Source organism: Triturus cristatus, chromosome 5_1, assembly GCF_964204655.1.
Source record: "Triturus cristatus chromosome 5_1, aTriCri1.1, whole genome shotgun sequence".
In the NCBI taxonomy this organism is placed as follows: domain Eukaryota; kingdom Metazoa; phylum Chordata; class Amphibia; order Caudata; family Salamandridae; genus Triturus; species Triturus cristatus.
Genome location: NC_140587.1, coordinates 1,019,545,477 through 1,019,566,749, shown reverse-complemented (window position 1 = coordinate 1,019,566,749; position 21,273 = coordinate 1,019,545,477). Strand labels below are relative to the sequence as shown.

Genomic DNA, 21,273 nt, shown 5'->3' with positions numbered 1-21,273 from the left:
CTCGCTATTGCGCCCCTTGTTTGGGTTGTTTCTCCTAGGTTGTGGCGCCCTGTTTTTGTCCTCGCGCGGTGCCTGACCCGGATAGCTGCGGGCAGTGTAAGTCCGCCCAGTCCCTCGCCTCCTCCGCGCATGTAAAGAATAAGGCAGAGTTGTAGATAATTCTGAGTCTGGCGGGAAATAACGGAATATTGAATGTTATTTGCCCGCAGCCGCCGTTTCACCTCCAGGAAGAGCGATCTCTGCTACTGCACCTCCCGTGCTTAATCTGGAAATACCATCACCTTATTGTCCTCGACCCGGAGGGGGCCCGATAGTCTAACGGCTCTGAGCACTGCATCCCGGTCTCTGAAGTGGAGGAATTTTGCTAGCATCGGTCTGGGGGGGCGCTCCAGGCTTGGGCCTTCGCGCCGGGACTCTGTGGGCGCGCTCTATGGAGAAGAATGCCGACCGGTCGGCAGCTGGGGTAAAGGATTTCACCCATGCCTCCATGTGCCTCACCGGGTCTTGCCCCTCGATTCCTTCTGGTAGCCCCAGAACCCGTATTTTACAGCGCCTTGAGCGTCCCTCCAAGTCGACCATTCATTCTTCCATAGTGGATAGGCGGGTCAGGACATCTCGGATTGTCTTTTGTTGGTCTTTTACTGCAGGTTACAGGTCCGCCATGATCTTTGCCCCTTCGTTGACCCTGTCGGACAGCTTTCGGTGGTCGTCCTTGATGAGGTTGATGTCGGTCATTAGAGTGCCAAGCCTCTCCTCCATAGATACCCTGGAGAGTTCAATGGCGGCCAATACTCGTTCCAGTTCATCCGATATGGACAGGTCGGGCGTGGTCGCTGTCAATTTGGTCCCCGTCTTGGGCTGTGGCATATTTTCCGGCGCCGTCTCTGGCACCATAGTGGTTTGCGTGGCCCTAGGTTTCCCCATCGTGCCTCCTGGGGTGCCTTGCCCCTCTTCAGTCAGTGTGGTGGTGCTGGGGCATGGCGGACACTATGCAGGGCCTGTTCCCCTCTGATGTGGGTTCTGGGTAAGCGCTGTCCCCCGTCTGCACCGCTGGGCGAGGCGAGTGCTCCAGCTGTCCGATCTGGGTATGCTTCTCCCCGACCGCGCTCTGCGGTGGGCACCGTATGGGTCCCTCAGTGGACGCAGCCGTCGTGGTCGTTGGTACCTCCCCCTTCCCCGCCCGCTGTCTTTGTTATTAGGTGACTTGTATAGCCGGGAGGGTCCAGACCAGTATGGCTCCACAATGTGTTGTGGGGTCTACGGGGAGCGTATGGTATCACACTCTCTGTGGTCAGTTGGCTGGTGAGGGCTAAGCACTGCTCTGGGCACCAAGCAGCCTGTAAATCCGCCATCTTAGGGTCAGGCAGCTGTCGAGTTGGGCCTCGGTGGTGGGGGGGTACCACGCACACTCCCCAGTATCAGGCAGCCCGGGGGGTTCCCCCTACCACTCACCGTCTGCAAGGCTTCGTTGTCCACACCCAACCGGTCCCACTCTCTGCTCTCTCCCTCGGGAGGCTCTTCAGTCGCGTTCGTCGGGCGCTGTGTTGAAGTCAGGTAGCCTCGGTCTAAATGGTGCTCCGGTGGCCGACGGCCCGGGTGGGGGAGTCAACCTGGTGCCACCGGTCTACAGCTGCCCAGCTCGTTTCCTCTTCACGGTCTCGGCTGGTTTTGGCAGTCCGGTGTGCCTGTCAGTCACAGTCCGCTGCGGCTTATGAGGCGGAGGCTCGGGGATCCGCTCAGTGCGCGGGGGTTTCCCGCGGCGTCTTATCCGGCGAGTGCTGCTCCCAAAGTATGGCTTGCCAAAGAGCATTTCATTGTAGCAGTAACTTACATTAGAAACGCTGCAATACGATTAACCACTAGGCACTAACGCAAGTTTGAAATGTTAACATCCACGTTTTATCGCCGTCAGATTTAATTCACCAATCTTGCCACAACGCCACCAACGATCGTTTTCTTCACCAAGGCAACAATAAGGCACCGATCACGTTAACCATCATTACACATACTCTTAGATCCGAGTGGCCTTCAGATATTGAGTGACAATTTTCTTACATTTGTAGATATTCCCCAGATGAAGGCCATCTTTGGCCGAAATGCATTGGGATATTTGAATGTTACATGGAATGTATATCTAACTGCATTACAGAGGGAGAGGAAGTATAATTTCCCCAGAATATAATAAATACCAATTGGATAAAAACGTATCAAGGGGACATACCCCACGGATATGGGGATGCAATCATAAATTCAATTTACACACTCCGCACTCTGAGAGTGATAGCCAGGAGCACGGAGAACTCGACAAACCTCAAGAGCAACTCGGCGCTGTGCACGCACTATACAAACCTAGTTACCTTAGAACATCCCCAGGCATCAGACTGGATCCGGAAAAGTTTTGTCAGCAGTAACCCTGCGCATCAGTAGTTGTGCGGCTCCGCGTACGTCACTGGCATCGTAGCCGCCGAGATGACATCGTCGGATCTACTTAGATGCGCCCACGCGCGCTGACGTCAGTTCTGTACACAACTTTTCTGCACCAGGAGCGCTGAGCCATGCCAGAGACCAACTACTGGTGCAATAGAACTAGGGCCCTAAAAGGGATGACCTGAACCCTAGAGAACAGTTCGCAGAACGGGGAGGATGGGCGGGTGGTAAGGAATCTATCACTAACTAATGTCTCTTCCTGATAAATCGTTACACAAGTAAGTAACCTGTGCATCTGAAAGAGACACGTTAGTGATAGATTCCTTACATTAGAATACATACCCAAGCAATACCAACCCCGGTGGTGGGTCTGTGAAGTGAGATTACACCAGAAAGTCGCGGAGAACCGAACGGCCAAAGAAGCCGTCTCTCCGGACCTGACTGTCAAGGCAATAGTGCTTAGTGAAAGTATGCAACGAGGCCCAAGTGGCCGCCTGACAGATGTTTTGGAGGGGGACTCCGCGTACCAATCCTGTAGTAGCTGCTGTCGCCCTGGTAGAATGGGTGCGCAGCCCAACCGGAGGTTCCTTTTTAGCCAGAAAGTAGCAGGCTTTAATGCATGAGAAAACCCATCGGGAGATAGTTCGCTTGTGCACAGCCCGGCCTTTCTTGGCGCCCACATAGCCAACAAAGAGCTGGTCATCCACCCAGAACTGTTGTGTGCAGTTGAGATAGAACAAAAGCGCACATTTTGGGTCCAGACGGTGGAGCCTCACCTCTTCTCTTGTAGGGTGCGGAGGCGGAAAGAAAGTGGGCAGAGTGACAGTTTGCCCGAGATGAAAGGCAGACTACTTTTGGTAGAAAGGAGGGACGCGGTCGAAGCACAACCTTGTCCGGATGAATCACCAGGAAAGGAGGTTTACAGGAAAGAGCCTGGAGCTCACTCCTCCTCCGAGCGGAGGTGATGGCCACCAGGAAGACAGTTTTCAAAGTTAATAACCGCAAAGGACAGTTATGAAGAGGCTCAAAGGGAGCGCACATCAAGTATGTGAGAACCAGGTTCAAGTCCCATTGAGGTATCACAAAAGGAATAGGAGGGAAAAGGTGAGTAATGCCTTTGAGAAATCTATTGACATCTGGGGACTTGAAAAGAGAGGGCTGATCAGGCAGCCTAAGAAAGGCTGAAAGAGCAGAAAGGTAGCCCTTGATAGTGCCCAGAGCAGAGCCCTGCTGGGCCAAAGAGAGAAGGAACAATAGGACCTCAGAAAGAGGGGCAGAAAGAGGATCTACAGCTTTCGTTGTGCACCAGGCCACACATTTTTTCCACCGACAGGCATATACCGTTTTAGTGGAGGGACGCCTGGCTGCCAGAATTACATTACAGCCTTCAGGAGGCAAGTCAAATGGAATCAGCTGTCGCCGCTCAATCTCCACACAAGGAGGTGGTGGCTGGACAGGTTCGAGTGGAGGACCGTCCCCTGTTGCTGCGACAGGAGATCCTCCCAAAGAGGCAGTTGGATCGGGGGATCCACGCTCATACTGAGTAGCTCGGGATACCAAACTCTCGAGCTCAGTCCGGTGCCACAAGAATGACTTGGGCCCGGTCACGTCTGATTTTCTTCAGCACTCTGGGCAGAAGTGGTATAGGCGGAAAGGCATACAATAGACCGCAACTCCACTTGCGACGAAAAGCGTCTCCAAGCGAGTGCCGCCTTGGAAATTCCAATGCGCAGAACTGCTGACATTGCGCGTTCTCTTCGGTGTCGAATAGATCTAACCAAGGTTCTCCCCAGAGCTGAAAGAGACCTTGTGCCACCTCTGAGTGAAGATGCCATTCGTGATCCAACATGCACCTGCGGCTGAGTTCGTCCGCCCTGGCATTCAGGGTACCTGCCAGGTGTTTAACCACCAAGGAAATGGCTTGACGTTCCAGCCACATTCAGAGACGTAGAGCCTCCTGACATAGGATCCACGACCCCACCCCGCCCTGTTTGTTGCAGTACCACATGGCGGTGGTGTTGTCCGTGAACACCTGAACTACTCTCCCCTTGACAGAGGGAAGGAATGCTTTCAGTGCAATGTAGGATCGACCTGAGCTCCAAAAGGTTGATATGGAGCTTGGACTCAGCCGGAGACCAGGGGCCTCTGATCTCCGCCACTACCATGTGGCTGCCCCATCCCAGGAGGGACGCGTCCGTCACTACTGTGTGCTCCGGTTGGGGAAGGGGGAGGGATCTGCCGCTGACCCAACGCTGGTCCTTGAGCCAAGTCCTGTGCAGTGCCCTCCAAGATCTGGACGTAGTCGGACAGGTTTCCCTGATGCTGCGTCCACTGGAACTTCAGGTCCCACTGCAGAGCCGGCATATGCCATCTGGCATGATAGATCAGCAGCATGCAGGAGGCCATGAGGCCCAGCAGCCTCAGGGTCTTCCTGCCCGAAACCCAGGACCAGGGCCGAAAGATCGTAATCATAGCCCGAATGTCCCGGACTCGCTGTTCGGGAGGATAAACCCGAAACTGCGCCGTATCCAGAACCGCTCCGATGAAGAGGAGCTTCTGAGAGGGAATCAGGTGCGATGGAAAACCCCAGCAAATGCAAGAGGTCAGGCATAGTCTGGAGGTGAGAGACGACTGCCTGGGGCGAGTCTGCTTTCAAAAGCCAGTCGTCGAGACAGGGGAAGACTGAAACCCCTGATCTGCGCAGATGAGCTGCGACCACCGCCATCACTTTCGTGAACACCCGAAGGGCGCTGGTGAGGCCGAAAGGGAGCACGGTGAACTGAAAGTGCTCGTGGGCCGCCATGAACCGTAGGTAAAGCCGGTGGGCTGGCAGGATGGGGATATGAAAATAAGCATCCTGCAAGTCCAGCGCTATCAGCCAGGCTTGCGGGTCTAGGGTAGACAAGACCTGAGCAAGCGTGAGCATCTTGAACTTCTCCTTCCGGAGGAAGTGATTAACGTTCTGGAGGTCTAAGATAGGGCGCAGACCTTTGTCCTTCTTTGGAACCAAGAAGTAGTGGGAGTAACAACCACAACCTACTTCTGGTTTCGGAAAGTGCTCGATGGCCCCCTTGGCCAAGAGGGCCGCAACTTCCTGCTGGAGAAGTGCCAAGTGATCCCCGACATGCGGTGGTACTGAGGTGGCATGGCTGGAGGGGTAGACTCGAAGGGGAGGAAGTAGCCCTTTCGGACTATCTGCAGAACCCACCTGTCCGAAGTGATGGTGCGCCAGTGGAGGAGGTGATGGCGAATCATCCCGCGCACTGGCGTCTGGTGGGCCTGAAACACCGGACTCGGAAGGTTTTGAGGCGGTGTTGGCAGGGGCGGTGGTGGAATGACCTGCTCACTGTCCTCTGGACGTCGGGTCCCACGTCCGCGGCAGCGCTGAGACTGCGGCTGCAGAGGCCTGCGGGTCTGAAAGGAACGCGATTGGGTGCCTCGACCTAACCTTGAAAGGACCGAAAAGCGAGCCCCGAGGGAGTGCACGTGGTGGCGAGACCCAAGGACTGGACCGTAGCCCGAGAGTCCTTAAAGCGTTCCAGGGTGCTATCCGCCTGGTCTCCAAAGAGGCGTGTGCCATCAAAGGGCATGTCTAACAAAGTGTTCTGAACATTCCCGGAGAAGCCAGTTGTTCTGAGCCAAGCGTAACGGCGGAGCGCCACCATTGAGGAAAGTGCCTTGCCGAGTGAATAGGCCGTGTCAAGTCCACAACGGATAGTGAATTTAGCAGCATCTCGCCCCTCGGTAATGGCCTGGGAGAGCACCGTCTGAGCTTCTACCAGGCACTGAGGCAGCACCTATGCCACCGTGTCCCACACAGAATGTGAATAGTGGCCCAACAGGCACGCAGTATTCACTGCCCGCAACCCTGAACTGGCAGAAGTGAAAATCTTGTTCTCAAACAGCTCCAGTTTCTTAGATTCCTTGTCCGGAGGGACAGAAGGGAATGCGCTCGGCGAAGCAGAGGCCTGGACAACCAGACTCCGAGGCATGTGGTGTTGTGTGAGAAAGCTGGGGTCGCCCAGCGCCGGGTGGTGGCGGCACGCCACACCCTTATCCACAGGAGACCCTGTGTTGGGTTTGTTCCAGGTGCTCAACAAGACGTCAGTAAGTGCGTCGTTGAAGGGCAGAAGCAGCTCCGTAGAGGACGATGCTGGCTGCAGTACCTCAGTCCGGAGATTGGTCTTGATAGGTACAGAAGGGAGCTTGAGGTTAAGAGCCTCAGCCGCCCTATGCATCACCACAGAAAAAGTCCCTACCGCCTCCGTAGCCACAGAAGAGGGGGATAGTGTACCAGGATGTGGACCAATCCCGGTTCGGCACCGTCCGTGGCCGGAGGCACCGTAGGGTATCGTGCCGGCGTAGCCGGGGCCAAAGGTGGTGGCACGGGGGCAGGACCACACAACGGGTCCGCGGGGCCCGAAGGCGCTCCGGAGGGACCCGATGGGCCAAACAAACAGCTCATGGCCGACAGGAAAGCCTGTATTTCGTCCGGAGTCGCGTGCAGGCCTGGAAAGGGCGGGTAGGCCGCAGGCAACAATGGAGGCTCCATCGGGTGAGTGACCGCCCGCCCCCTCCACCACTTCCTGCGACCGGTGAGGGGTAGACGAAGAGTGACGTTGCTTCTTTGACTTTTTATGGCACCGTGACTTCCCTGTCCCCGAGTCTGACGAGCGATGGTGACGGCTCCGCGACCGGGCCCCCGACCTCCCACGGGAGCGGGACCTCGATCGGCGCGGAACTGATTGCCGGACCTCCAACAACTTTCGGGAACTCTCCCGCAAATCTTTCGGCGCCATGGCCCGACAATAAGGGCATGCCTCGGGCAATGGGCGTGCCCCAAGCAGAAGAGACCCACGTCGTGTGGGTCCGCTACCGACATGTTCCGACGGCAGGCCCTACAGGACTTTAACCCGGGCATCCCAACAGCACCAGGAGTCGAGTACTTGACAAAACAAGAGAAACAAGTTCTCAGAACCCAAGTTAAAACATTAACTAGGGGTACTGCGCTCTCTCGGATCTACGCTTGCTGGTGCGGAAAACGAAAGAACTGACGTCAGCGCGAGTGGGCGCATCTAAGTAGCTCCGATGACGACATCTCGGCGGCTATGACACCTGCGACGTACGCGGAGCTGCACGACGAAACCTACCGACGCGCAGGGGTACTACTGACGAAAACTTTCTGGATCCAGTCTGACGCCTGGGGATATTCTAAGGTAAGGAATCTATCACTAACGTGTCTCTTTCAGATAGCTACTGCTCTGGGCACTGGTAAAGGTTACTTGTCAGCTCTTTCAGCCTTTATATTTTTGCCATACCAACAGTCCTTGTTCAAATCACCGGTTGTGCTGTTTCTAAAAGGTTGTGTTTCTATGTTTCTAAAAGGTTTGCAGCATATAGTTCTGACAACGCCCTTTGTAACGCCCCAGTGGGACTAAATTTAGTCCTTACCTTTCTGATGTGTACTGCTTTTAAACCAATGTATAGTTGTGCATTTCGCCTACTCACCTTAAAAATGGTCTCCTTGATCGCATTGTCCTGTATGCCAACGCCATTTTACTATACTTGTCCAATCCATTGGTGATGGGCCCACATAGCCTATATATCCTTTGGCTCAATAGGAAGGCTTCGAGCCTCGTGGTTAACCATGCTAAGTCAGTATTGGTCCCACTCTTCTCATCTCAGGAGTGTATTGACTAGCAGGCATCCATCCCGGTGTGGCGCCTGAATTTCTGCAAGCTGGGAATCCATTTTGCTTTTCTTCCAGGCTTGGAATGGAAATTTAACTTCACACCTCTGGCTCAGAAGGCAAATGTTGATTTGAAAAAGCGGGAGACCTTCCTGCTTAATTTAATGGGGGGGGGATCTAACTATACAAAATTATTCTACGGCAATTTCTGTATCTTCTTCAGTACTACCCATGATCAGTGCCTCGTCTGAGGTTCAATGAGGCGGGCTCCTTAGTGAAAACATCCCTCTGGCATACCACTAAACTGCGAATTGCCAATGCCAAATGCCATCAAGCTATGTACAACGGAGGCTTAGGTGAGCCCAGCCTCTACCTGTGTTACCTAGCAGCACAGACCCTAGTCATTAACGACTGGTTTAACAGAGGCTGGTTGGACCCGACGTATGCAGTTAAGTTGAGCGCGATAGGCTTTAAAGCAGTTCTTGGGATGCTCTATGGCGCCTTTGTAACCCATTTACTCCCTGAGGTTACCTAGGGGGTCCTCCTTAGCTGGTGTGCGGCTCTGAGATACACGGTCTGGGATTCCAAACTCACAATGCAGCCACATTTATGGAGAGGGACCTGGCTGCTTGAAACAGCCAGCCTAGAGGGATTTACCCACTGGGACTTGATAGGAATTGCTCTACTATGGAACATGTGGTCGAGTGGACCTATACACTCCTTTCCAGAGCTACACTCAAACTATGCTTTATCGTCCATACAGTTTCATAAATACCTTCCACTGCGCCGTACACTGAGAGTGCAAATTTTACCAGACGCAAACATTTCCGAGTATAGACCTTTAGAGGCTAAACTCTTGATGGGCGTGCTGGTTAAAGGAGGGATCTCCCAAATTTACCACTCTCTAATAACACCCCAGACAAATTTGCACCACTTCGAACCCAGTGGGAGGGGTGGGCCAGGCCCTTAGTGGGAGAAGATTGGTGCAGCGCTAGGATGGCCTCTCGCAACATAACCATTTCATCCAAATTAACATTAGCGGTAGTGCACTACCTTCATTGTGCCTACCTTATCCTCACTCACCTGCAATGCGTATGCCTCCTCAACTCCCACATGTTTTAGATTCCATACAGACCTGCAGACTTCTACCATATGGTGTGGGCATGCCCCCTGATCGCCACCTTCTAGGGCGATGTGGCCAAGACACTATCGGGGCAGGAACTGGAATTATCTCCACATATAACTCAATTGGGGAACTAAGAAGGAGTGAGGGATACACGTGCTGAACAAGTGCTGAATGGTTGAACACTGTAGTCACAAAAAGAGACATTGCCCGACGATGGAATTCACCCACATTGGGTCAATGGTGCTGGGGCCTGGATTGGTGAGTACAGCAGGAGAAACCGATGTACGAGGCCCGAGGTTGTCCTAAAAAACACACCAAGATCTGGAGAAAATGCTGAGACTATTTTGAACTAGGTATCACGCTGTAAAGCTGAGCATACTTACCTCCGGGAAGGCTAAGTCATTGCTGTGCTTCGGTGTGAGGATCATTCTGAAACTGGTCATGTTTTCTTGTCATGGTGGCTATATGTGGTACTTTGTTGCTTTTGTTGTTTTGTTAATAGAATTAATACATTTGGCTAGTAAAGAAAAAAAAAATGGTCTTCCTGGTGGCAATAACATCCACACTCTGGGAGAGTTAAGTTCATGCCCTTTCAGTCCAGCCTCCTACTATCACCTTTTTCTGGAACAAACTGGTGCACAATCTGCATTCCTGCTGAAGGCAGTGGCCCCTTTTCACATTGTCACCTTCTGTGCTCCTCTACACCTTCGAACAAGTTAGAGACTCAACCATCTGGATCCCAATAGAGTGTTCAGCTTTTACATTGATCGTACCAAGGAACATCGGGTGGATGATCAGCTCTTTGCGGAGTTCTCTGGTGCAAAGAAGGGCAAGACGATGCAGAAACAGACTATCTCTGGATAATATTCTGCATTAAGATCTTCTACGCTTTGGCTAAGAAGCAGCCTCTAGAAGGCCTACAATCTCATTCCACCAGAGCTAAAGCTCCTACCACTGCATTGGCACGTGGAGGGTCTGTCCTTGATATTTGTCAGGCAGCTTTGTGGGCATCGCTACACACATTTATTAAGCACTACTGCCTTGACGGTGAAGGTCAGTTGAGATGGACATTTTGCTCACTCAGTCCTGCAAGACTTTTTAGTTTGAGCCATTCCAGAGACCTACCACTTGGGCAGGTACAGCTTTGGTATCTCCGCACAAGTTGAGAAATCTGCAGTTAAAAGTATCCAACAGAAGAACAATTCTCTTTCTGGTGGATACTCTTTGTAATCCCAGATTCGCCACCACACGCCCGACTCTCTGATTTGTGGTATGGCCTCTGCATCTAGAAAGACCCCAGTTTAGGTATCTGCACATTGGGTTGTCAATTGTGTGTGGGCTGATAATTGAAAGAAACTGACGTCAGCTTATATGGGCAGCGCTTATATGCGTCTTTGTTTGTCACTATGAGTGGAATGGTGTTGACGCGGAGCCACATGGTACTACTTGCCAGCGTGCAGGAGTACTGCTTTTAATTTTACAGATCCATTTTGTCACCTGGGGATATTCACAAGGTGAGGAATCAGTGGTTAGATAAATAATCCACCTAAAGATTGTTACAGAAGATAAGTAACTTGTTCATCTCTTACCTTACCACATATTAGACCAGGTTTCTGTATACAAGCATTGAATGATGAATACCTGTTCAGCTGGTAGCCCAATTTGTGCCTAACTTTGGGAAAATGTACAAAAACTTTGAATATTTGGTCTAGTATGGAACTCCACAAAGCAAACAAAAAGATTACCTTCAATTGTGGACTTCAGCGCTAAGTAATTCAATATAAATCTCTCAAGACCATGAAGCGCATTCACTCCGGAGCACCCTTGGACCCCTGCCCGCACCACATCTTCCACAGAGCCGCCACCTCCATCGCCCCCGAATTACGCCGCACCATCAACTGCTCCATCGAGACGCCACCTTTCCAGATGACTGGAAACACTCTGTGATCAACCCACTGCTAAAGAAACCATCAGCCAACCTGGCAGACCTCACGAATTTCAGACCCTTCTCCTTGCTCCCCTTCCCAGCCAAGGTCATTGAGAGGGCCATCAATGCCCAACTCTCCGAGTTCATCGAAGCCAACCACGTCCTGTACTCCTTTCAATCCGGCTTCCGAAGCAACCACAGCACCGCGTTCACCCTTCTTACCGCCACCTATGACATCTGCTCCCTTCTCGATCGGGTACAAACAGCAGCCTTCATCTTCCAGGACCTCTCGGCAGCCTTTGACACCGCCTCTCACCGAACCCTAAGCACTAGACTTCACGACGCAGGCCTCCGCAACAAAGCACTGGACTGGATCCATTCCTTCCACACCGGGAGATCACAGCAAGTCAGACTACCACCGGTCCTCTCAGAACCCATGGAGATCGGCTGCAGAGTCCCCCATGGCTCCTCCCTGAGCCCCACCCTCTTCAACATCTACATGGCCCCACTCGCAGCCATAGTCAGGAACCACAGCCTCAACATTATCTCCTATGCCAACGACACCCAGCTGATCCTCTTTCCCCACCAACCAGCCCACAATCATCAGAAATAACTTTCACAAAGGGATGAAGGCTGTCGCTACCTGGATGAGAGACATCTGCCTCAAGCTCAACATGGACAAGACCCAAGTCCTCATCCTGGGGCCCAACACCTTCGCCTGGGAAGACTCCTGGTGGTCCGCTGCATTAGGAACCCCCCTCACACCCACTGACCATGCAAGAAACCTCTGCATCATACTTGACTCCTTGCTCACGATGAACAACCATATCAATAAAGTCTCCTCATAATACTTGAACACTCTTTGCCTACTTTGTTAAATTTTCAGATTAATCCCCTCTGAGCCCAGAAAGACAGTCACCCAGGCACTCATCAGCAGCAGACTCGGCTATGAGTGCGAACTCTATGCAGACATCACCCAGAAACTCCTCAGGAAACTACAGAACGTTCAGAACACCGCAGCTAGTCTGGTCCCCAGCATCGCCCGCCTCAGCCACATCTCCGAATACCTGTGAGAACTCTACTGGCTCCCAGTCAACAAAAGAGTCACGCTCAAGCTCCTCACACACTCCTAGAAAGCCCTCCATGATGCTTGACCAGCATACCTGAACCACCGCCTCTCATTCTATGTACCCACCAGACACCTCTGCTCTGCCGAACTGGCCCTTGCCATCGTCTCTCGGATCCACAAAACCAGAACTGGAGGAAGATCCTTATCCTACCTCGCCACCAAAACCTGGAACGCCCTGGCTCTCCTCCTCAGGCTTTCCCCGTCGTTGAACCCAATTCAGGAGGGACCTTAAGACCTGGCTCTTCGACTCGAATCATAGCACCCATCAGGACCCGCAGCCCAGCCCAGTCCCCCTAAAGCCAATATGTGCTAAAAAGATTAGATAATTGAGTTGTACTATTCTTCACGAGCCTCCAACACTAACGTAGCAGAAAATGTTAATGCTAACTCTAATAGCAAGTTTACATGATTTTCAATGGGTCACTTATATTTCCCTTTTTTGGGGTTGATTATCAGCCAGCTTTTACCTGTCTGTAGTTGAAAGCCTTTTGTCAACCATACTAAAAACTTAGAGGGCTGAGGCCACACACTGCTTATCACTGGTGGGCTTTGTCACTCTCATGTACTTGCTTTTTGTTCTTTTGTTCTGGACTTGGAGCATTTACTGCTTTTGATTCTCCTGAATTTTTGCTACCAGTGGTTATAGGAAATACGTACTAAATACTTGGTTTCTTGTCTTGACAGGAGAGGAGGCTGCACATGTATATAGTTTATTGCCAAAATAAACCAAAGTCGGAACTCATTGTTTCTGAATACATTGATACATATTTTGAGGTGAGTCGCATAATTCTGGGAATTGGAATAGCTTGTTTGTTGGCAAGTATTGGAAATGGCAAGGCTCTTTCTGCTAAGCGACTAAGAAAAGAATCTGGTCACTGCAAAAATCATATTTTGGCACTAGACATTGAAATTCTCTAACTGCTTCTGGCTACCCTATAGAAACTGCTTTAACATAATGTATGGATATTTTGCTGTGTATATCTTGATTGCTGCAATTGATTTAAACAATTTTTATAATCGGTATAGGAACGTCATTAAACAACAATACATTTCTACTTGTAAGATTATTTTTAATATGTTCATTTAGACTGTTTCACCCATAAAAAATAGTATATATACTGATGTGCATAGTATATTATGCTATTTATTACCATTGTTTAGTGTGGGGGAGGGTCATTGCTCACATGAGGTCCTCCTCACTGCCATGCCAGTCACAGTACATGTGACCAAATAAAGTTGTTTGGACAGATTGCAGTTGTATTTAACAATCGAGATTAAAACAAATTGGCCTGTCAGGTGCTCGAGGGATGCCCGATTTTAAGGCCTGCGGTTCCTGTACCCGATTGATGTCGGTGACGGATCCCCACCGCGTGTGCCTCTTTTGCCTGGAGCGCGACCACAATGGAGAGGATGTGGTCCGTCGGCTACGATGCCGACTTTTGTGCTGGAAACCAGAGTTCGAGCCTCGAGGTCGCGTCCACATCCTGTGATTCTGGGCAAATCACTTAATCTCCCCGTGTCTGAATGTGTAATGTAAATACGGTGCTATGTAAAGTGCTCCAATACCTTCGGGTCGAGTTCGCGCTATATAAATATGCAACAAAAAAAAAACAAGTCGTGCTCCGACTGCCAGTTGTTGACGCCGAAGGCTTTGTGGGAGCGGTCCCGAAAGCTGCTTGAACAACAGCAGTCGGCTCCGTGCCGTTCGAGGTCCCGGTTGAGAGGGAGGTCGAGGGACCAGTCGCGGAGTCACCATCAGTCCAGCTCGAAGTTATCGAAGTTTTCGCACTCCGGGTCGGGTAAGTCGAAGCATAAGAAGAAGTCGAAGAAGCATCGTCGCTCTTCACCTTCTCCTCGTCGGTCGGCCGACTCGACGAGGCACCTGGGTGGTGTCACTCCCGGAGCTCTGCGCGCGGAGGCTCAAGGGTAGACTCCAAGCTTCCCTCTCTTTCCGGGACCCTGAGCGACCCCGCCCAGCTTCGTACATTCTACGAGGCGATGCATGCCATCTTTGGCAGACTGGGCACACCTTCGGGCCCCGGGGAATCGGTTGGGGGCCCTAGGTCTTCGCTGCTGGTGGTTCTGGCGCCGCAGGCACCCCTTGGATACCGGCCTGGATCCGGATCGGTCCGGGTGACCTTATTACACCTCCACCGGCGCCACTTCCAACGCACTACTACCGTGCCCGACACCGGTCGGCCCCCGGCCGGCGTCGACCCCAGTCTCCTTCCTGATGTGGACTCTGCGCCGTACTGGCATCGAGCGACGCCGAATCCGACCCCGGGTGGGGTTTTCGTGCCCCTGTTCACTTCTGGGGCCCATTTCCAACCACAGTGGCAGCCAGAGGATGATGAGAAGGACTGAGAGGGGTAAGGTGACCCTTTAACTGACCAGCTAGAGTCTGAACAGGACTGGAGAGAGGAACTGGGGGATGCTAGTGGTCTTGACACTTCACCCGACCTTCTTCATGCTGTCTCCTCCTACCGTGGCCACGGAGGAGGGAACGTCATACGCTGTGGTGTTGCATAGGGCGGCCGAGGCTCTCATCCTCGAGCTTCCAACGGTGGCAGTCAGGACTAACCTCCTGACTGAGGTGCTTCAACCGGCAGTGAGCTCTTCAGAGCCCCTACTCCCGTCTAATGAGGCCCTCACTGACATCCTTTTGGGCACCTGGTCCAGGCCAACATGGGAGCTCCCATGGACAGGATGACCGCCTGACGCCACCGCCCGACCCCACTTTCCTCTTCCAAACCCCACCCCGAAGAGCTTGGTGGTCCAAGCCTCCACTTCCATAAGCGCCTTCCCTACCGCTCCACCGGAAAGGGAATCCAAGAAGCTGGACCATCTTGGGAAGAAAGTTTTCTCTTCCGCCAGCTTAGGACTGCGGTCCATTCGCACCGCATGTCTCTTGGGCCATTATTACCACTCGGTGCGGGATACAGTGGCGCAAGTGCTGCCTCAGTGTCCGGAGGAGGCCCGGGCAGTGCTCTCCCAGGCTGTCGCCGCCGGGAGAGATGCAACGAAGTGTACGATCCGTTGTGGGCTGGACACCGCCGACTCTCCGGACAGGACTACTTCAACGTCGATAGCACTTCGTCGGTACGCCTGGATGAGGTCCAGTGGCTTTTCAGGGGATGTCTAGAACACCTTAATGGACATGCCCTTTGATGGCCGTCGCTTTTTTGGCAACAAAGCACACAACGCCCTAGAGCGCTTCAAGGACTCGTGGGCTATGGCCAAGTCCTTGGGCCTCTCCTCCCGTCCGGCGCAGTCTGCTTTTCGCCCCTTTCGTGGCCACGAAAGGGGTGCCCCGCTATGTCCTACCCAGGGCCGCAGTAAGGTACCCAACCTTCGTGCAGCCGGGGACGTGGGAACCAGCGTCGTGGTTAAGGGGGCCAGCGGGCAGGCCAGTCCACCAACCCCCCCTCTGCAGTAGCCTCCAAACCTTCCTAGTCCTACCTTTCAGGCCCATCAAATGTCAGTGGGCGGCAGGATTCGCCATCACCTCTCCCACTGGCGCACCATCCCTTCGGACAGGTGTGTTTTGCAGATACTCCCTCCCCTTCGAGACTACCCCTCCAGCCATGCCACCTTGTTACCACCGCATGTCGGAGGATCATCTGGCACTTCTCCAGCAGGAAGTTACGGCTCTTTTGGCCAAGGGAGCCATCGAGCGCGTTCCTGTCCCAGAAGTAGGTCGTGGTTGCTACTCCCACTACTTTATGGTTCCCAAGAAGGACAAGGGCCTGCGTCCTATCTTTGATCTCAGGGACGTTCAGACAAGCTTGCTCAAGTCTTGTCTGCCCTCGACCCGCAAGACTGGATGGTAGCTTTGGACTTGCAGGACGCTTATTTCCACATCCCCGTCCTGCCGGCCCACCGGCGTTACCTGCGGTTCATGGTAGGCCAGGAGCATTTTCAATTTACTGTGCTCCCCTTCGGCCTAACCAGCATCCCACGGGTGTTCACGAAAGTGATGGCGGTGGTCACAGCTCATCTGCGCAGATCAGGGGTTTCAGTCGTCCCCCTATCTCGACGACTGGCTGTTGAAGGCTGGCTCGCCCCAGGCAGTCGTCTCCCACCTCCAGACTATGGCTGACCTCCTGCATCAGCTGGGGTTCTCCATCAGTGTGCCGAAGTCGCACCTGATTCCCTCTCAAGAGCTCCCCTTAATGGAAGTGGTTCTGGACTCGGCACAGTTTCGGCTCTATCCTTTTGAACAGTGTGTCCGGGACATTCGGACTATGATTCTGATCTTTCAGCCCTGGTCCCGGGTTTCGGTCAGAATGACCCTGAGGCCTCTGGTCTCCGGCGGAGTCCAGGCTCCGTAGCAACCTTCTGGAGCTTCGGGCGATCCGACTTGCACTGAGGGCATTCCTTCCCTCTGTGAAGGGGAGTGTAGTGCAGGTGTTCACAGACTACACCACTGCAACAAACAGGGCGGGGTGGGGTCGTGGACCCTATGTCAAGAGGCTCTGCGCCTCTGGACATGGTTGGAACATCAGGGCATTTCCCTGGTGGTTCAAAACCTGGCAGGTTCACTAAATGCCAGGGTGGACGAACTCAGCCACAGGTGCATGATGGATCACGAATGGCGTCTTCACTCTGACGTGGCGCAAGGTATCTTTTAACAGTGTGGAGAGCCTTGGTTAGATCTATTCGCCACCGAAGAGAACGCACAATGTCAGCAGTTCTGTGCATTGGAATTTCCAAGGCGGCACTCGCTAGGCGACGCTTTTCGTCGCGAGTGGAGTTGCGGTCTGTTGTACGCCTTTTCGCCTATACCACTTCTGCCCAGAGTGCTGAAGAAGATCAGGCGCGACCAGGCCCAAGTCATTCTTGTGCCTCCGGACTGGGCTCGAAGAGTTTGATAGCCTGAGCTACTCAGTATGACCATCGATCCCCCGATCAGACTGCCTCTTCGGGAGGATCTTCTGTCGCAACAGCAGGGGATGGTCCTCCACCCGAACCTGTCCAGTCTCCACCTCTTTGTGTGGAGATTGAGCGGTGGCAGTTGATTCCTTTCGACTTCCCTCCTGAAGTCTGTGATGTCATTCTGGCAGCCAGGCGTCCCTCCACTAAGTTGGTATACGCCTACAGGTGGAACTAATTTGTGGCATGGTGCACAGCAAAGTCTGTGGATCCCCTTTCTTCCCCTTTTTCAGAAGTCCTTTTGTTCCTTCTTTCTTTGACCCAGCAGGGCTCTGCTCTGGGCACTATCAAGGGCTATCTTTCTGCTATTTCGGCCTTGCTCAGGCTCTCTGATCAGCCCTCTCTTTTCAAGTCCCCTGTTGTAAATAGATTCCTTAAAGGCATTACTCATCTTTTCCCTCCTATTCCCTTCGTAATGCCACAGTGGGACTTGAACCTGGTTCTCACATATTTAATGTGTGCTCCTTTGAGCCTCTTCACAACTGTCCTCTTCGTCTGTTAACTTTGAAGACTGCTTTCCAGGTTGCCATCACCTCTGCCAGGAGAGTGAGCGAGCTCCAGGCTCTTTCTTGTAAACCTCCTTTTCTGTCTGTCCATCCGGACAAGGTTGTGCTCAGAACACGTTCATCCTTTCACATCAGGCAGACCATCACTTTGCCCACCTTCTTTCCGCCTCCGCATCCTTCCAGAGAAGAAGAGAGGTTCTACCGTCTGGACCCAAAACGTGCGCTCTCATTTTACCTGAATCGCACACAACAGTTCCGGGTGGATGACCAGCTCTTTGTTGGCTACGTAGGCGCCAAGAAAGGTACACAAGCGGACTTTCTCCCGATGGGTCATCTTGTGTATAAAAGCCTGTTATTCTCTGGCGAAGAAGGAGCCTCCAGTGGGGCTGCGCGCCCATTCCACCAGGGCGACAGCTGCTACTACGGCATTGGGACGGATGTATGACGTTACAACGCATGCTGTTACAACGCATGCTGTTACAACGAAAGTTTTACAACGCAAGTGCATTGACAATGCAGGACATTACAACGCAAGTCTTTACATCGACTTGCACTAGATGGCGTGCTAACATTAAAAAAGTGTAATTTACTATTCCAACTCCAGTCCACGTAACAGTAGGGAAGGTGTTGGGATAGTAAACTACACTATTTTTAATGTTAGCACACCATCTAGTGCAAGTCGATGTAAAGACTTGCGTTGTAATGTCCTGCGTTGTCAATGCACTCGCGTTGTAACAGTTTCGTTGTAATGGTAGTGCGTTGTAAAAGTTGCGTTGAAAAGGTTGTTCCCCCATTGGGACGTGGTGTCCCCTTACAAGACATCTGTCAGGCAGCTACGTGGGCCTCGTTGCACACTTTTACTAAGCACTATTGCTTGGACCGCCGAGTCTGGAGAGACGGATTCTTTGGCCGTCCTGTTCTCCGGGACTTTCTGGTGTGATCTTGGTTCGCAGGCCCACCACCGGGGTTGGTATTGCTGGGGTATCTATTCTAAGGTAAGGAATCTATCACTAGGTGTTTCTTTCAGAAGAACAAGTTACTTACCTTCGGTAGCGATATATCTGTAAGAAACATTAGTAGTGATAGATTCCTTACCGCCCCACCCATCCTCCCCGTTCTGCAAACTGATTTCTAGGGTTAAGGTCATCCCTTTCAGGGCCCTAGTTTCAATGCTCCAGTGGTCAGTATCTTGCATGGCTCTGCGTTCCTGGCACGGAAAGTCATGTACAGAACTGACATCAGCGTGCGAGGGCGGCGTCTAAGTAGCTGCTGCAACGTCATCTTGGCGATCACGACGCCAACGATGGACGCGGAGCTGCACAACGCCACCCTCCGACACGCAGGGGTACTGCTAACGAAAACTTTCTGGATCCAGTCTGGCACCTGCGGGTAATTCTAAGGTAAGGAATCTATCACTAACTAATGTTTCTCACAGATATATTGTTACCAAAGGTAAGTAACTTGTTCACCAGCACCATCAGTGAAGCCACCAACAGAAGCAGAACACTGTACAAAACAACCAAGCACTGCATCAGTAAGAGCCACCTATTCCTCTCTCCACATAAAAGTGCAGTGCCATCAACTTTTTCTTCAGTGAAAACATACAGAAGATCAACAGCACATCGACGGCACTAAATCAGCTTCAATTCTTACACCCAACCCTTTCTGTAAAATCCCTCAATGGTAAGCCTTCAAATCCCTCTTTCTCCTAGATTTCGTTGACCTGCTCAACTCCCTCGAAGTCACTTTTTATGAAGATATCATCCTATTACCGCCCTTCATCAAAGCTCTCTCCATGTTACCCCTGTTTAGCATTGTCAATGCCTCCTACACTCAAAGCATCTTTCCAGATATGGTCAAAGCTGGCCAGATCCTCCCCCTCCTACAGAAACCTTCTCTAGGCCCTGATGATCTCATCAGCTACTGACCCATCACTTACTTACCATTCATCAGCAGGATCATTGAAAAAGCAGAGTAACTTCAACTCCAAGATCGCATCAGTGGTGTCTGCTGTGCAGCTACTTCAGTACACTGTCCAGCATGAAGACAGTTAACTTACACATCGTAGAAAGACCACAAATGATTATGAATCCTACCTCTTGATATTGCTGGACCTCCCAGCTGCTTTCGACACAGTGGACCATTTCACCCTCATGAGTACCCTGGAGTCCTCAAATGGGATGTGCCGGCAATGTCCTTCACTGGTTCTCCTTCTACCTTCCCAACAGATACAAGTTTCTTCACATGGTTACCTCCATGTCACAAACGATCCCTGTCACCTGTGGAGTCTCCCAGGGTTCCATATGATCTCTTGGCATATTCAAACCTTTATTTGGAGCTTCTTGGTGTTTTGCTTTCAGATAACAGCATCAGGATTCACCAATCTCTTGAAAGTCTCCTCTGCTTTCAACATCCCACATCTCAAACTCTGCGTGCAAATCATCCTACGCCACCAGAAGCTCAACCCAACCAATGACCAACAACCCAACCAAGCATTTGGCAAGGAGAGCAAACAAGCTACAGTAGAAACCTGGCTCAATGACAAGAACCTTCACACCTTTGAACCCCAACCTTCACCGAATGGCAATTAATTACTTTGATGTTTTGAATCTTTATGCCTAAAATTATGAAAATGGGGGAAGATCAAACCTACGAGCTGGCATGCTTCTCATCAGCCAGTGGACTGGACACCAAACCAGGCATGGAGACGGGTCTCCCTACATGGCCTCCCATTCCAGAAGTTATGTCCTTCCACTCCAAGGTCAAAAAACTGCTGAAGCGCTAAAGTTTCAGCTCCCAACTGAGGATGTCCAAACTAATGTCCTCACCAAGTTCATCTTCCTGCCGCACCAGGATGATGCAGGTTTTGCTTTCCCCGGGCATGTCAGTCTGGGAGAAGTCCACCTCAGTACTGGTCAGTAGGCTGGTGGCATGACGCTACCATCCTGCACCATGAGATCTACCTTTTCTCTCCTTAAATGCTACCTGTCTTTTGGTGCAGTACACGCATATCTTATGAAACAAGGCTCAGCTGAGTAGCCCCCACGTCCCAGAGGACATGAGCACCCACTTTCAGGAGGTTGTGAGACACGAACTAAATGCATCTCATCAATTATGAAATCCAGCCTGGACACCACCGATTTTATGTTGTGCACCATGGGGTCCTCTGTCTCCATAAGGTGACATGTCTGGCTGTGGACCTCTAGCTTCTCTTCGGATATGTAGGCTAACTTCATGTCCCTTCCATTCGACAGAGCATGCCTGTTTGTGGACAAAGCTGACTCCGCTTTTGAAATGTTTCAAGGCGAGCAAGGCCAGGGGCTAGTCCTTTGACAAAGAGCTTACCTTATAGAGTGTAGTAGGCAGGTAGGTGTGCTGTGCCCTACCTTTCTTGATGCATTTAATATCCTGCGTTAAGAGTGCCGCCCTGAAATATTGGGGAGTATGTTAAGTGATATTTATGCAGTGTTGGCTCTCTGCATCTTGTGCGATACGTGACTCCTGCCTCACTTACAAAGTATTTATGGTAATCTGGTG

The 21,273-nt window shown here is 51.9% G+C and overlaps 1 protein-coding gene across 2 annotated transcripts in view; it reads left to right on the top strand.

Annotated features, from left to right (window-relative positions):
• TRIO (trio Rho guanine nucleotide exchange factor) overlaps positions 1-21,273 on the top strand; it is a 4,621,980-nt gene that overhangs the window by 3,274,115 nt on the left and 1,326,592 nt on the right. For both annotated transcript variants that reach the window (XM_085606120.1, XM_085606121.1), the window contains exon 42: positions 12,983-13,072. In XM_085606120.1, coding sequence (XP_085462246.1) covers positions 12,983-13,072 — 90 coding nt within the window. The remainder of the gene's footprint in view (positions 1-12,982; positions 13,073-21,273) is intronic.